A 12,896-nucleotide genomic window follows, 5' to 3' on the forward strand; every position below is an offset into this window, starting at 1 on the left:
AGAAGAAATGACATTACAGAAGGCTGTGAGCTCTGCAGTCTTAAATATTGCCTTGGAAAGGATAGGAAAAAAAAAGAAGCAGAAAAAAGAAGTTATTACAACACGGGTATTTGTATTTGGGCACCTATCCAAGTGCGAACCCCGCCGAACAGGGCTTAACTTTGTTGAGTGGAGGAGACATGGTGCTGTCCTTATGGTATAGTGACTCTACGCTGAACGCATTTTTTGTAATTTCTAAGATGAGAAAAGGTAACAAAGTGAGACAAAAAAATTCACTGATACTGGCTGGGACAATGAAGAACGAAAAAATGAGAGGAATGAAAATGAGAATTATTACTTGCTTTGGTGATCGGACAAGAAGCGGTACTTTCTTTATAATCCTCCGTAGGAAAAAAGATGGCGACTGATACATTTACTCATAGTTCTTAGCGCACGAAAACCTTAACAACGTTCATAAAAACGTACAGAAACGTTATAAAATCTTCAAACCTGGGCTACTTAATGTCCTTGGAACAGGGATGAATACTGTAAAAGAAACTGGCTTTCTTTGTGCCTTATAGGCTGTGGTAGGCTCGCAGGGCATTGTGGTAAAATGTACAGCCGCCATCTTTTTTCCTACGGTGGATTGTCTTGGTCTCTCGGTTGAGGATAACTCAGTCTCTCGGACCAATAAGTTCATGAATGTTTGCAACAGTGTTACATCTCCTCGCGTATTCTCTTACCATTGTGTTTTGCACTATTTCTTAACAATGCCAGTGGGCTTTAACTTTAACTAACCTACGGATTAACACCTCAAGTCAGTGACATCAAAATTGTCATTGTTTACAGATGATCCATTTTCCAAGTTGAGTGGCTCATAGCCACTTTGATTTAGCACATTTTAGTCTCTTTTTCTGTTCAGTTTCTGTTTTTATAGCATATTTTGATAGTGTCATGTATTTACATGCTAAAACAAGCATTTTTAAAGATAACAAATGTTGCACCCCCTCAAAAGGTGTCATATTACACCCCTATCTCCCCATAACATCCATCTTTTCACAATGGCCACTTTCTTCCGTCCCCAAGGTGGCTGTTGTGGGGAGGTTTGACTTTAATCCTTATTGTAAGGTTGCAACCTAATGTGGGAAGCCAAACAGATGCCTCTTAACGTGTATCTTAAAACTTAAGGTCTTTATATTAAGGTGAAGTTAAAAAATTACAACAACTTATTTTGCGTGAATCACTTGAAGTAAGTGAATAAAACTTGAATAGTAGAAGCAGTAGGAAGCGATAGTGGGACACAAAAGTGTAATTAAATCAATCTTACTGAACATTGTGGTTGTACTGTGTATTCTGTACTTTTTGTACTGAATATGAGCTACTTCCACAATGAAAGCTCACTAAATGTACTTGCTTGATATTTAAGCATTTGTCCAGCCAAAATCTTCTCTTGTGTGAGTGAAAATAGATTTGACTGGACAACTTGACCAGCACCACGCAGAAAATTATTTCAAGCCCTGAATCGTCTTTAAATAATACGTTAAACACATGTACCCGTTGCAATCCAAGTTTTGTAAATGTTTTATGTGTGTAACATAATAAACATTTTTTGCCCCTTGGGATTTCTTAGACCACCTGGCATGATTCTCTGTTATATTCCTTAATACTTGTTTTGTACTTGTTTCTACAGCTGCACATGGACACACTGATTGATAGATTCAGAGCCAACTTGGTTGTTTATGGTGGCAAACCATTCAGTGAAGATCACTGGAAAACAGTAAGAATTGGCAAATTGGTTTTTAGGGTAAGTTAGTTTGTCAAAACTGTCTTTTCGGTATTGTATGTAAAACTGTGTGTTTTTTCAAAAAGAGACCTATACTGTACATTTCAAGTTTTCAGGTCTAAAAGTAAACAACATCTTCAATGCCAAAAATTATTTCATTATGTGCAGGACTGCAATTCAGTTGATTGATTTGTAAAAAGAAGTGTTGTGTTTTGATTTGTTTTGATTCTTGCTTTCAATATAAAGTCTCACCAGTATTGTTATTATTTACTCTTGTTAAAAGAATGTAACATGGATTTTTTAAGAGTTAAACTATCTATCATATTTATGTGAAATTGAGTCGCATTTTGTGGTATTCATGCCAAATCACTCTTTCAAGAGTCGATTTAAACAACATGTTGACAGAAATATATTGAAGTGAAATTGTTCAGAGTGTAGCGGATGAAACCGAATGTTAATGCCATAATTGATACGTGCAAAATGGAAATTGGTGCCTTTCATCTGAGTTCATTTATAATATAATTTTACGACGTTTAAGAGATATACAACAACCCTGCAAAAATTACTTAAAATACAAATTCGTTATACAGTATTAAGGAAATTTGAGGTTTCCTGGAAAAACCTGATCAAGGATCACTGGATCCAGGATCAAGGATCAAGGATCAAGGGTCAGTTCAAATTAAATCAAATGAATTAAATAAATTAATAGACATGATTGACTGCTTCCCCACATAACTCAGTCAGATCTATTTTCACAATTTTGAAATAAGAATACTTGTGGGCAGCGCAAAAATAAGAATACTTCTGGACAGCGCGCAGCAACAACTTATATACCCAACCCGTTTTAGGAAGCTCGATTAGGGGTAGAAATTTTCGTAGAGCTCTATGACTCTACGGTAGTATTTTGAATGTTTAAGCTCCATTCCTCTCGGATATGCGTACGCTGTAGAGGTGTAGTGGCGTATAGTTATTGTAGCAAATATATCGCTTACAGAATGTTGAGTGTTATTACGGATTGCAGTGTTTTAATAATTGTTTTCAATTTACAATTCCGTATTGAGTTTACCCTGACTACGCTCTACGCTCTACGCTATATATTCTTCCATCTACAGTCAACTCGCTACGCTCTTAAAGCTCTTACACTCCTTGTTCCACCATCTACGTTCCACACTCTAGGTATTTACGAGTTTATCAGTTCAAGAATTTTTGACTACTCTCTACACTAGCTTAGAACCTTAAAAAACCAGTAGGGTGATAAAAACTGTTGGGTTGCAAGTGCGAGTTTCTCGATCATCTGCGATGCTGTAATTTTTGTAATTGTAATTTATTGGCTTTCTTTATTATCTCATATATATTACAGTGTTATTAAAGTGTTATTACGGTTTACAGTATTTTAATAATCTTTTGAATGTACAATTCTGTATTGAGTTTACCCTCTACGCTATATGTTCTACCATCTACATTCTACTCTCTACGTTCTACCAGTTACTCTCTTCAATCTACGATCTACGATCTACCCTCTAAGCCCATCTATGCTCTACGCTCTACCAACTACTCTTCAATCTACGCTCTGCGCTCTACGATCTACCATCTACCCTCTAAGCCCATCTACGCTCTACTCTCTACATTCTACCAGGTACTCTCTTCAATCTACGCTCTACCTTCTAAGCCCACCTACTTGGAAGGTTATTGGAATTTTTTTTTTTTTTTTAATTCTTAAATTTTTCAACGAAGACTAGTGAGCAGCACAAAGGAAGACTTCTTGTAGGTGTAAGCTTTTTCGTTTATTTCCGATGCGTTTTGTCTCTCTCTGAGACTTCTTCAGGGAATGATTACAACTAACATTGAACAGCATATAGAGCACATAAGCATGCCTAACTTAGTTTAACTTCCCATGGAAGTGAATAACTGCTGAAACATGCTGTAAACGGACGTCACAAGAAATGCCTTAATGCATATGTTATTGCATGTTGTTATATTAGGGGGCCATACGGTTAGCGCTAATCGTATGGCCACAAAAAAACATACGTGCTAAAGTAGTAGTAGATGTATAACTGACAATACAGTCTAAGTCTGGTAAATGTCTCTGGATAACCAGCTTGATGTTAGTGGTTCTGAGTTAAACCATTTTTTCGAACTTGAAATGAACAGCAATCTCTACGACGAATTACGGCCCTAAAAACTAGTAAACAACATCTCCACATGGTCGCAAAACATCCACTAAGCATTCAAAGTCATGTGACCTAAGTATTCGCACTTTTTCAGTACACTATAACAAAATGTCCTTCACATCAGTTAGCATGACTACAGTTAAATGTAGTTTTAAAGACTACCATTCTACCGTTGCGCGATTTACGTTTTAGCAAAAGCCATTTAGTTCTGTTACTGTATTTAACCTCCCTGAATAAAAGAAGTAAAAACCCAACTGGGTAACTGCGAAGCCAGAGGCGCTTCCAAAATTTCTCGCATTTCGCTAAAGGCTTTAAACGTGGAGCTATTTCTAGTATAGCACATAAGCTCGCCTCTAATAAAGGCCCTCTTGTTGCTCGCAGGTTGAAATGACTCAAAGGGAATGTACAGATACTTAGTTAGTGGCTTTTGATAGGTAGAAAACTTCAGAGTGCTAAAATAAGCATTTTTGTAAAGAAATAAATCGAGAAATGAAATACTATTTTCGTCAATAACTTAGTACGTAAGTGTGATACGATCATTCTTGCTATAGAGACAACTAAGAAACTCTAACAGGATTTCTTTGGGACGTTTCCAAACAAAACAATGTCTTTTTTTAATGTTTTTTTTTAATGTTTTTTATTAGTTTTTAACTTTTTTTTATATATTTTGGGGGCCATACAGCTCCCAAAATATAACAACACGCAATAACATGTGAATTAAGGCGTTTCTTGTAACGTCCGTTTACAGGATGTTTCAGCAGTTATTCACTTCCCTGGGAAGTTAAACTTAGGCAAACTTAAATCATTCCCTGAAGAAGTCTCAGATAGAGACGAAGCGTGTCGGAAATAAACAAAAAAATTAAAAAATTAAAAAAAATAAAATAAAAAATTCCAATAACCTTCCAAGCAGATGGGCTTAGAGGGTAGATCGTAGAGCGTAGATCGAAGAGCGTAGATCGAAGAGAGTAGCTGGTAGAACGAAGAGAGTAGAGCGTAGATGGGCTTAGAGGGTAGATGGTAGAGCGTAGAGCGTAGATTGAAGAGAGTAGCTGGAGAACGTAGAGAGTAGAATGTAGATGGTAGAACATATAGCGTAGAGCTAAAATGATTACTAAAATACCGTAAACCGTAATAACACTAAACATTCCCCATGCGCTTTAATATTAGAGACCTTAAGGACCAGGACGTGAGCCACGCCGACGGCATACCGGAGGTTTATTTTCTGTCCCAGTCATGCGCAGAACCTGAAAAAGTGATTGCAATCTGCTGTCGTCCTGATGTTGGCGATGCCACATTCACTGTTTTGATGTAGTGCGGACAACGTGATAGTTCATTGCAAAGTTTTGAGTCCTCTTCTTTGATTTACCGTATCTTTTCTTACGACACATAAAGAAGTATCTTTCTGATGTTTATTGTTATAGTTTTTTGAGGAGAAATTCTACGATCAACATCCCTGAAACAGAAACATGCACATGCGCTGGCACAAGCCGCCAGTCGGCAAATTCACAGAATAACACAAGCTCAAAGAATTCAATTCGGTAAGATCTATTGCATTTATATTTTCTGTGCTGTAGTTATAACTGATCCAATTTAATATGGCCAGCGAAACTGGGGCAACTTACCTTCTACTCTAAGGTAAAATAAATGCAGCTTATTGTTTTCATTTTAACGTCGTTTAAACTTTTTTAGCCACCAGAAATCGTTCTAAAACTGAAACTAGAAAATTCCCTCCAAAACTTCCACTCCTCTTCACCTCTCTTGATTGAAATGCTTTGAACGAGAAAGTTAAGACAAGTAGCTTGAAATAAAATATACGTGCCGGTCGCAGTGTTGCTTGACATGCTCAGGCGAGTGGTACGCGACGCCAGTCTCACCCCAGCCTTTACACAGATGTGCCACTGCTGTTACTGAGCGTTTTCCAATTACCAAAAAATTCCGGAAATTCCAGTTGAGATGTGAATGGTACACGACTTTTTGGTTCGTTCCACTTGAAATTTTTTGGAATAAACGGAATTCATGAAAAGGTAGTCCCGTTTTCCCGGTGGAAACTTCCTAAAGGAAATTTGTGTTCCATTTACAGATTTCTCGTCTTTATCACCAGTTCCATGCCTTTCGCGGTCTTTTAAGCAGCCAGGCCTCCCTCGGTCCCTCGTGTTTCAACAAAAATGGCAGCTGATCAGGGTCAGTTTTCTGGAAGCTTTTTGCAAACAAACTTTCAGGGCTACTACGAGTGCTCTGCTTGCCATGTTCTAGCGCCAGATCTAGAAAATTTATTGCCGTTGTGGCACTCTTCCTGTAGCTTGGACGACTCTACACAGACCATCCATTGTGCTCTTGTCATTCGAAAATGACTTTTAAACTCATCGAGTGAATATCCTGGCAATGCGTGTTCAAAATAGCCTTCAGTTCGTTGCAAATTCCGTGTCATGAACGTCGAGGGCGCTGAACAGATATCATCTTCTGAATTAATCAAACTGTCTTCCTCTATAGAGACTTCAAACATTTCGCAGAAAAACATCTGATGGGCCTCATTGGCCTCCATTTTGAATATTCGCGGGAGATTCAGAGAAGCGAAAGAGAGGGGCCTGTGAACGAATGGGGCTTGTGACAAATGGAACGCGCTTTTCCCAAACGGACATTCCCAATAGAGATTTTCCGAATTTTTTTGTAAATGGGAAATGCCCACCATCTCCCGTCTTGGTGCTTAAGGTCTCTATTACATAGAACCATAGAGCGTAGAGCGTAGATGGTGAAGGGAAAACTCAATACAGAATTTTAAATTGAAAATGATCAAAACACTGTAAACCGTAATAGCACTAATGACACTTTAATATATATGAGATATATGCGAGGAATATGCTACAAATTGAAATCAAATGTTACGAAATAGGCAGGTAACCATAGTAACAATACACAACTACGGTAAAAGCTATGAAGTAGGAGGTAATGTATCTTTCCAACACGTAGGAGGAGATTGGTGACGAAAGCGTAGAGTCGTAGAGCTCGACGAAAATTTCTACGCCAAATCAAGCTTCATAAAACGGGCGCCAGTTGGCAGCTAAAAATCTTGTACAACTGAGTTTATTAAACGACCAGTTTCATCTGCTAGGGAAACTTTGTCAGGATTAAACTGTCTTAAAATAAGAATACTTGTGGATGGCACGCAGCAACAACTAAAAATCTTGTACAAGTGAGTTTATTAATTCACCAGTTTCATCTGCCAGTGAGACTTGTCATTTGTATTTTAAATGAAAGTATAAATTAAAATAAAGGTAAATTAATGTCAATTGACCCAAATACTTAACGGCATATTTTTTATAACATAACAATGATTTTCTTATTACATGATACACATCCCGTTTTGTAATAATGAGCAGTTCTTATTGCGTTCGTAGAACGCAGTCCTAATGCAGACTTGAGTCGAGTTTCATAGGACGGTGGACCTTCGTCCGAAGTTGCGACACCGATTTGGCCGCCCCGCAGCAGGGGCGAAACAAATGACATCATCGCCAAACCATATGTTGTACATTTCTTTCAAGTGCGGATCTTTGTTTCGTTCAAGTGCGGGTTTTTGTGGACATTTACACTGTAATTTGGAAGCTGTAAGTAGTCAATTTTCTTTTCAAGTCTTTCTGACTGGATATCACGAGACTAAAAGATATCACTGTTAACATTTATCGATGCCTTAAGGAGGTATGTATGACTTCTGGTGCGAAAGTAGAGTTTGGCCCTGTTAGACGAAATTGCCCGTCGTCAGCAACAAACAACTGCGTTGACGAAGCTCAACTTCAGCTGTGTTATTTCGCTCCTCTGTCTGAGCTTTGTAGTCAGAAATGCAACTTGCTGAGTCGTGTGGCTCGGAAAGCGGCCGTGATTTGTTTTCAGAAATTTAACTCACCGAGTGGTGTAGGTCAAGAATTGGCTATAATTTGTGGTCAGAAATCTAACTTGCCGAGTTGTGTAGCTCGGAAAGCGGCCATCTTTTGTGGTCAGAAATTTAACTCACCAAGTGGTGTTGTTCCAAAACTGGCCATAATTTGTGGTCAGAAATTTAACTCACCGAGTGGTGGTGTTCCAAAACTGGCCATCATTTGTGGTCAGAAATTTGACTCACCGAGTGGTTTAGTTCGAAAATTGGACGTGATTTCTGGTTGCAAATCTAACCATCTGAGTTATGTAGCTCGGCATTTAGCCATGATTTCTGGTCCCAAATCTAACCATGCGAGCTATGTAGTTCGGAATTTAGCAACGATTTTTCGTCATATGTCCGGAAAATTTGTTACTGCAAGTCATACACGACTTCTCGTTAAGGCTTCGGTGAATAGTTTTCTGTGCCTTGAATATGAAAAGGAATTAACATTCATTATGTGGATGTAGTGCTAACTGTAATGTTGAAGAAGGCCAAGAAATAGAAATAATTGAAAAGAGTAATTGTTTGTCTATAATTGCAAGGGATTTTACACAATGTAAGAGAATCCGGTCTGTTACAGGAGAAAATCAGAGAAGAACAAGGGATAGAGAACCTTCCCGGATTCCTGTTCGCAGGATTCTTAAAGTTTTGAAGAGAAAATTAGTATTTGGAAAAATAGAAAAACGATCTCTTGTTAAAAATTTGTTTAAAACGAGCTTTCGACTACCAGTCTGCAGTCTTTAACGAGTAATAGATAGAGAGCGCGAACGTTAAAATATATACTAAGAAAAGTCTGAAAAAAACAAAATTATAATAAGACAATAGAAATGCTTGTGTGCGAGTTAAAAATGCTAATGTGATGTTCAAAATAAAATTGAATATTGTCTTGGTAATTGTTTCGCATTATTGTCAGCATGGTTCGTAATTGCTGTGTGGCAGGATTCCAAAGTTTTTCTAACGCGGAAATTTCCCTTGTCAGTCACGCGTGCATTGTCAAAGTCGATGGAATGGTCGTTCAACCAGGCATGTGAAGCAATGTTGGAACCTTTTTTAAAGGTGGTTGTGTTTCTACTATGCTCTTTCTTCCTTGTTTGTAAACATCTACCAGTCTTACCGATATAACTCCACGGACAATCGGCGCATGGGATCTTGTAAACGACATTTGTTTGTAGTTCCGCGGGTGGTCTTGATTTAGGAGAAACAAACTCTTGCCTGTTGTAATGTCTTAAGGGGTCTGTTTGTAGTTTGTATTCCATTGTTTCTTAGAAGTCTTGAGAGAGGTTCAGTTAGGCCTTTGATGTAAGGTAAAACTGCGAAGCCAACGTGTAAGTTAGAAGGATCAGCCCATCCAAAGAACATTCCTACCAGTTCTTCTAGAGATGATGTGATTGCCGGGAGTGGTTTCTTCTTCAAGATGTTAGATATGACCGATAGTGGGTAGCTGTTCGATTTCAGAGCATCAGTGTCGTGGATTAATTCTTTCGCTTTTCCCTCTGGGGTACTTGGGAGGTTAGAAGCATGATTCAGGAGAGTGGTGGCAGTACTCAGTTTGTGTTTCATTTCATGGTGTGAATAGAAATCCAGATATCGGTCTGTGTGAGTAGATTTCTTGTAAACATTGGTGGTTATGACGCCGTTGTTCCTGGATACGAGGGTGTCTAAGAAGGGTATCTGCCCACTATTCTCAGGTTCAATGGTAAAGGCTATCTTTGGGTCAATTGAGTTAAGAGTGTCATGAAAGGATGCGACAGAATGTTTCTTTATTATAACAAAACTATCGTCGACGTAACGCTTCCAGTTTTTTGGAGGTGTCGACGAGGCCGTGATGGCTGTTTCCTCGATTATCTCCATGTAGAGATTTGCAACAGCAGGGCTAACAGGGCTGCCCATTGCGCAGCCATGAATCTGTTTGCAGATGGAGTCATTGTAAACGAAGTAATTGTTTGAGAGAGTAAAGTCCAGAAGAGGAACAATATCATCTGTGGTGAGGCTGGTTCTTAGATGTAGGGTTGTGTCTTCATTGAGTTTTTTTCTGATGTATTTACAAGCTTTCTTAACTGGGATGGCAGTAAAGAGTGAGACGACATCAAAGGAAACCATGGCTTCATCATCAGAAATTTCTAGATAGGCGACTTGGTCAACAAATTCACTTGAGTTGGAGACAGTAGCCGTTACAGTTCTGGATAGGTGCCAGGATATCAGTGAGAAATTTGGATGTGTTGTAGAGAGCAGAACCAATACAGGAGACAATGGGCCGAAGAGGGTAACCTGGTTTGTGCTGTTTAATAGAACCTCGTAGGGCGGGTGGAACAGCGTCCGTGGATCGAAGTTTACGATGAATCGACTCGTCAATCTTATCCTTCTTGAGATCTAGCTGACAATAATGTGAAACAATTACCAAGACAATATTCAATTTTATTTTGAAACCTCACATTAGCATTTTTTACTCGCACACAAGCATTTCTATTGTTTTTATTATAATTCTTTTTTTTTTCACACTTTTCTTAGTTACGCACAACTTTTTAACGTTCGCGCTCTCTATCTATTACTCGTTAAAGATTGCAGACTGGTAGTCGAAAGCTCATTTTAAACAAATTTTTAACCAGAGATCTTTTTCTATTTTTCCAAATGTCTTATCCTGGTTACTCATCTATTTTTAAAGAAAATTAGTAAGACAAAAAAATCGAATTATTCTGAAAAATAGTGTTTCACACAATTTATTCATTAGATTTCTGTGTTGCAATTACAAGTATTTGAGCAAGTGGCGTGAACGTGAAAATTTCTCCAGTAAATCTAACAGTACCCTTTTCTAAAGTAAACATATGCAAATGTGCTACACAACATATTTGTTCCTATGGCCTACCCAAATTCATTAGCTTTGCATGTACCTCTATACCTTCCAAATAGACCAGAATGTCAACCTTGCCTAAACACCTTTACACGAACGCACTCATAATCTATGATTACTTCTAGTTTATAATCGACATTTTGCATGTGGCATTAGAGCAAATCGTGCAAGTACAGTATGTGACAAGCAACTTGATACCATATCACAGCAAGTAAGCACTTTGATAGGTTTCCTGGTCACGTCCACACTGATTCATTGAAATACTATATCATGTAAATTTAAGAACGTCTTAAGAACGTTTGCGTTGTTTATGCAATGAAAATCCCCGAAAACTACACTGGAATCAGGAATAGACAGTTTCTTATCTAACTTGCGATCAATTGTTCTTCGGGAAATGTGAAAGTCGGCGGATTGGGGAGGGGCAAAAAACAACGCCTGTCTGTCAACAGTGATGTTATCTTGTGTTATGCTATATCGGCTGCGTTTTCACTAGGCCGATTAACTAGCTGAACATTCTTTCTAGGTGTTTGTTTACAGACCAACACTTACTAGTTGAACGTGACATCTGTTTTCACTGGAAATTTAACCCAGAAGATTCAAATTACGAAAGCGCGCAACTTTCAAAAATGGCTTAGAGAGGAAGCGCTTTTCTAGCTATATTTATGCAAGAGAGAAGGCATGTCTTCCAGACGATGCGGTTAATGTCCCCAGAAATGAGGAAGATGCGACGAAATGTTGTGATGTAGGAACTCGTTCTGCACAGCGACGCCATGTCATAGGTAGGGTCCTGGCTGAGGAACTGGAGAAACTAATGGGACCGTTGGAATGGTAAACTGAAATAAATGAGAAGAACTGTTGAACTCGTCTACTGTTTTAAAAGTTCAGTTTTCGCACACTGAACCGCGATATGAGTGTCTGGTAAATACTATTGCCAGATTCTTTGGCAGGCTTCTGTCACTATGCAGAATGTGATTGGCTGCGGCACTCGCCGGGACAGGTTATACCATCTCGCGAGGTAGTATAACTTGGCGTGAATTTCCGGTCATATTGGCGAGAAAATTCCTTGTTTTTTTGGGGAAAACATCTTGCATTTTAAACTTGCTAAACTCAAGACGAATTGTTTTCACTGCATTTCTGGACTTTTCCGACTTGATCTAGCCAAAATTGTTCCAGTGAAAACACAACCATCAACTACCGGAAATTCTTGCGGCTCGCAGAAAAACGTGATTTACATGTTTACTTCAAGGGCAATGTCATCATTGCAGATTTTTTAAGCACAGCTGCCTTTGCGAACCATGCTTAACCATTGGTGCGGCAAACGTCGAAGTCCTTTATCTTTATTGGAAGAGATCTAGAGTGTGGGAATAAACTTCTGCCTGCTGTGCTTATTGGTGACAAAAAACAATTCTTCCTCATTATTTGTCAGGTACTCTCTTTAAAAAAAATCGCATAAGACTAAGAACTGATTTCATTCTCCAATGTGTATTCTTGAGATAGTTGACTTGTTGCTTCCATGTATACTGCAGGGGACTCACAAGCCTCACAAAAACAACTCAGTGGGGTGATACAATTTTGTCACTTTTCGAATCAATTGTCAAATAATGTCTCATGTCAAATCCCATTCGAAAAAACGACTAAAACGTCTTCTTAGCAAGTAATCCTTCCGATACATTCCATCTGCTTTTCCTTTAAGGATATGAGGTCAGTAAAAGTTTGAAGAGATGAAGTTACAGCAGCTGAAAATTTGCTCTTCACTCTGGCAGTCACCAAGAATGGCTTCATGTTTTGAAATTGCACCAAAAGTCAGATACGCAATCACAGACCGACATTCGGGAAAATTTTTACCTGTAACACGATGTGAAGGAGATCGTGCTTGACTTTCAAAACTCTTCCTTTTGTTCTTAATGCAGTATGTGAAAGTTTGTAAATCTGGACGATTAACTGTCACATCTTAATTTTAAACTTACCATGTCTCTTGGTCGAATTCTTAAATGAAGAGAAATCGTCGTTACTAAAGCTTGTAGAATTAAAACAAACGAACACCACAGTACAAGCTAATTTCATATATGCTGTGAGCTATTCCTTTTCATCCAAACATGAATTTAAGCTAAAGCTTTATCGTCTTCACACATCGTGATGGACGCGTCCTCGACACAGTCTGTCAACATTCTAAAGACATTTAATGCACACCAGTACAGAATTTAT

At 38.5% G+C, this 12,896-nt stretch overlaps 2 protein-coding genes across 3 annotated transcripts in view; one reads left to right on the plus strand and one right to left on the minus strand.

Annotated features, from left to right (window-relative positions):
- The window catches only part of LOC110050841 (molybdenum cofactor sulfurase-like), a 111,519-nt gene that overhangs the window by 87,746 nt on the left and 10,877 nt on the right, over nt 1-12,896 (plus strand). The window contains exons 9-10 of one of the 2 annotated variants that reach the window (XR_016206054.1): nt 1,670-1,783; nt 5,355-5,471. Coding sequence is in view for 1 of the 2 variants with exons in the window: in XM_089284951.1 (XP_089141077.1) it covers nt 1,670-1,783 (114 nt within the window). In the remaining variant the exon portion in view is untranslated. The remainder of the gene's footprint in view (nt 1-1,669; nt 1,784-5,354; nt 5,472-12,896) is intronic. The other variant, XM_089284951.1, reaches the window with a different exon arrangement.
- LOC149115466 (uncharacterized) lies at nt 9,035-9,972 on the minus strand. Its single transcript, XM_089283902.1, has one exon. It carries the CDS (start codon nt 9,941-9,943, stop codon nt 9,035-9,037), a length of 909 nt encoding a protein of 302 aa, XP_089140028.1. The 5' UTR covers nt 9,944-9,972.

This window comes from Orbicella faveolata, unplaced genomic scaffold (genome assembly GCF_042242905.1).
Source record: "Orbicella faveolata isolate gen_17 unplaced genomic scaffold, um_ofav_v1 contig_13, whole genome shotgun sequence".
NCBI classification, from domain to species: Eukaryota; Metazoa; Cnidaria; class Anthozoa; order Scleractinia; family Merulinidae; genus Orbicella; species Orbicella faveolata.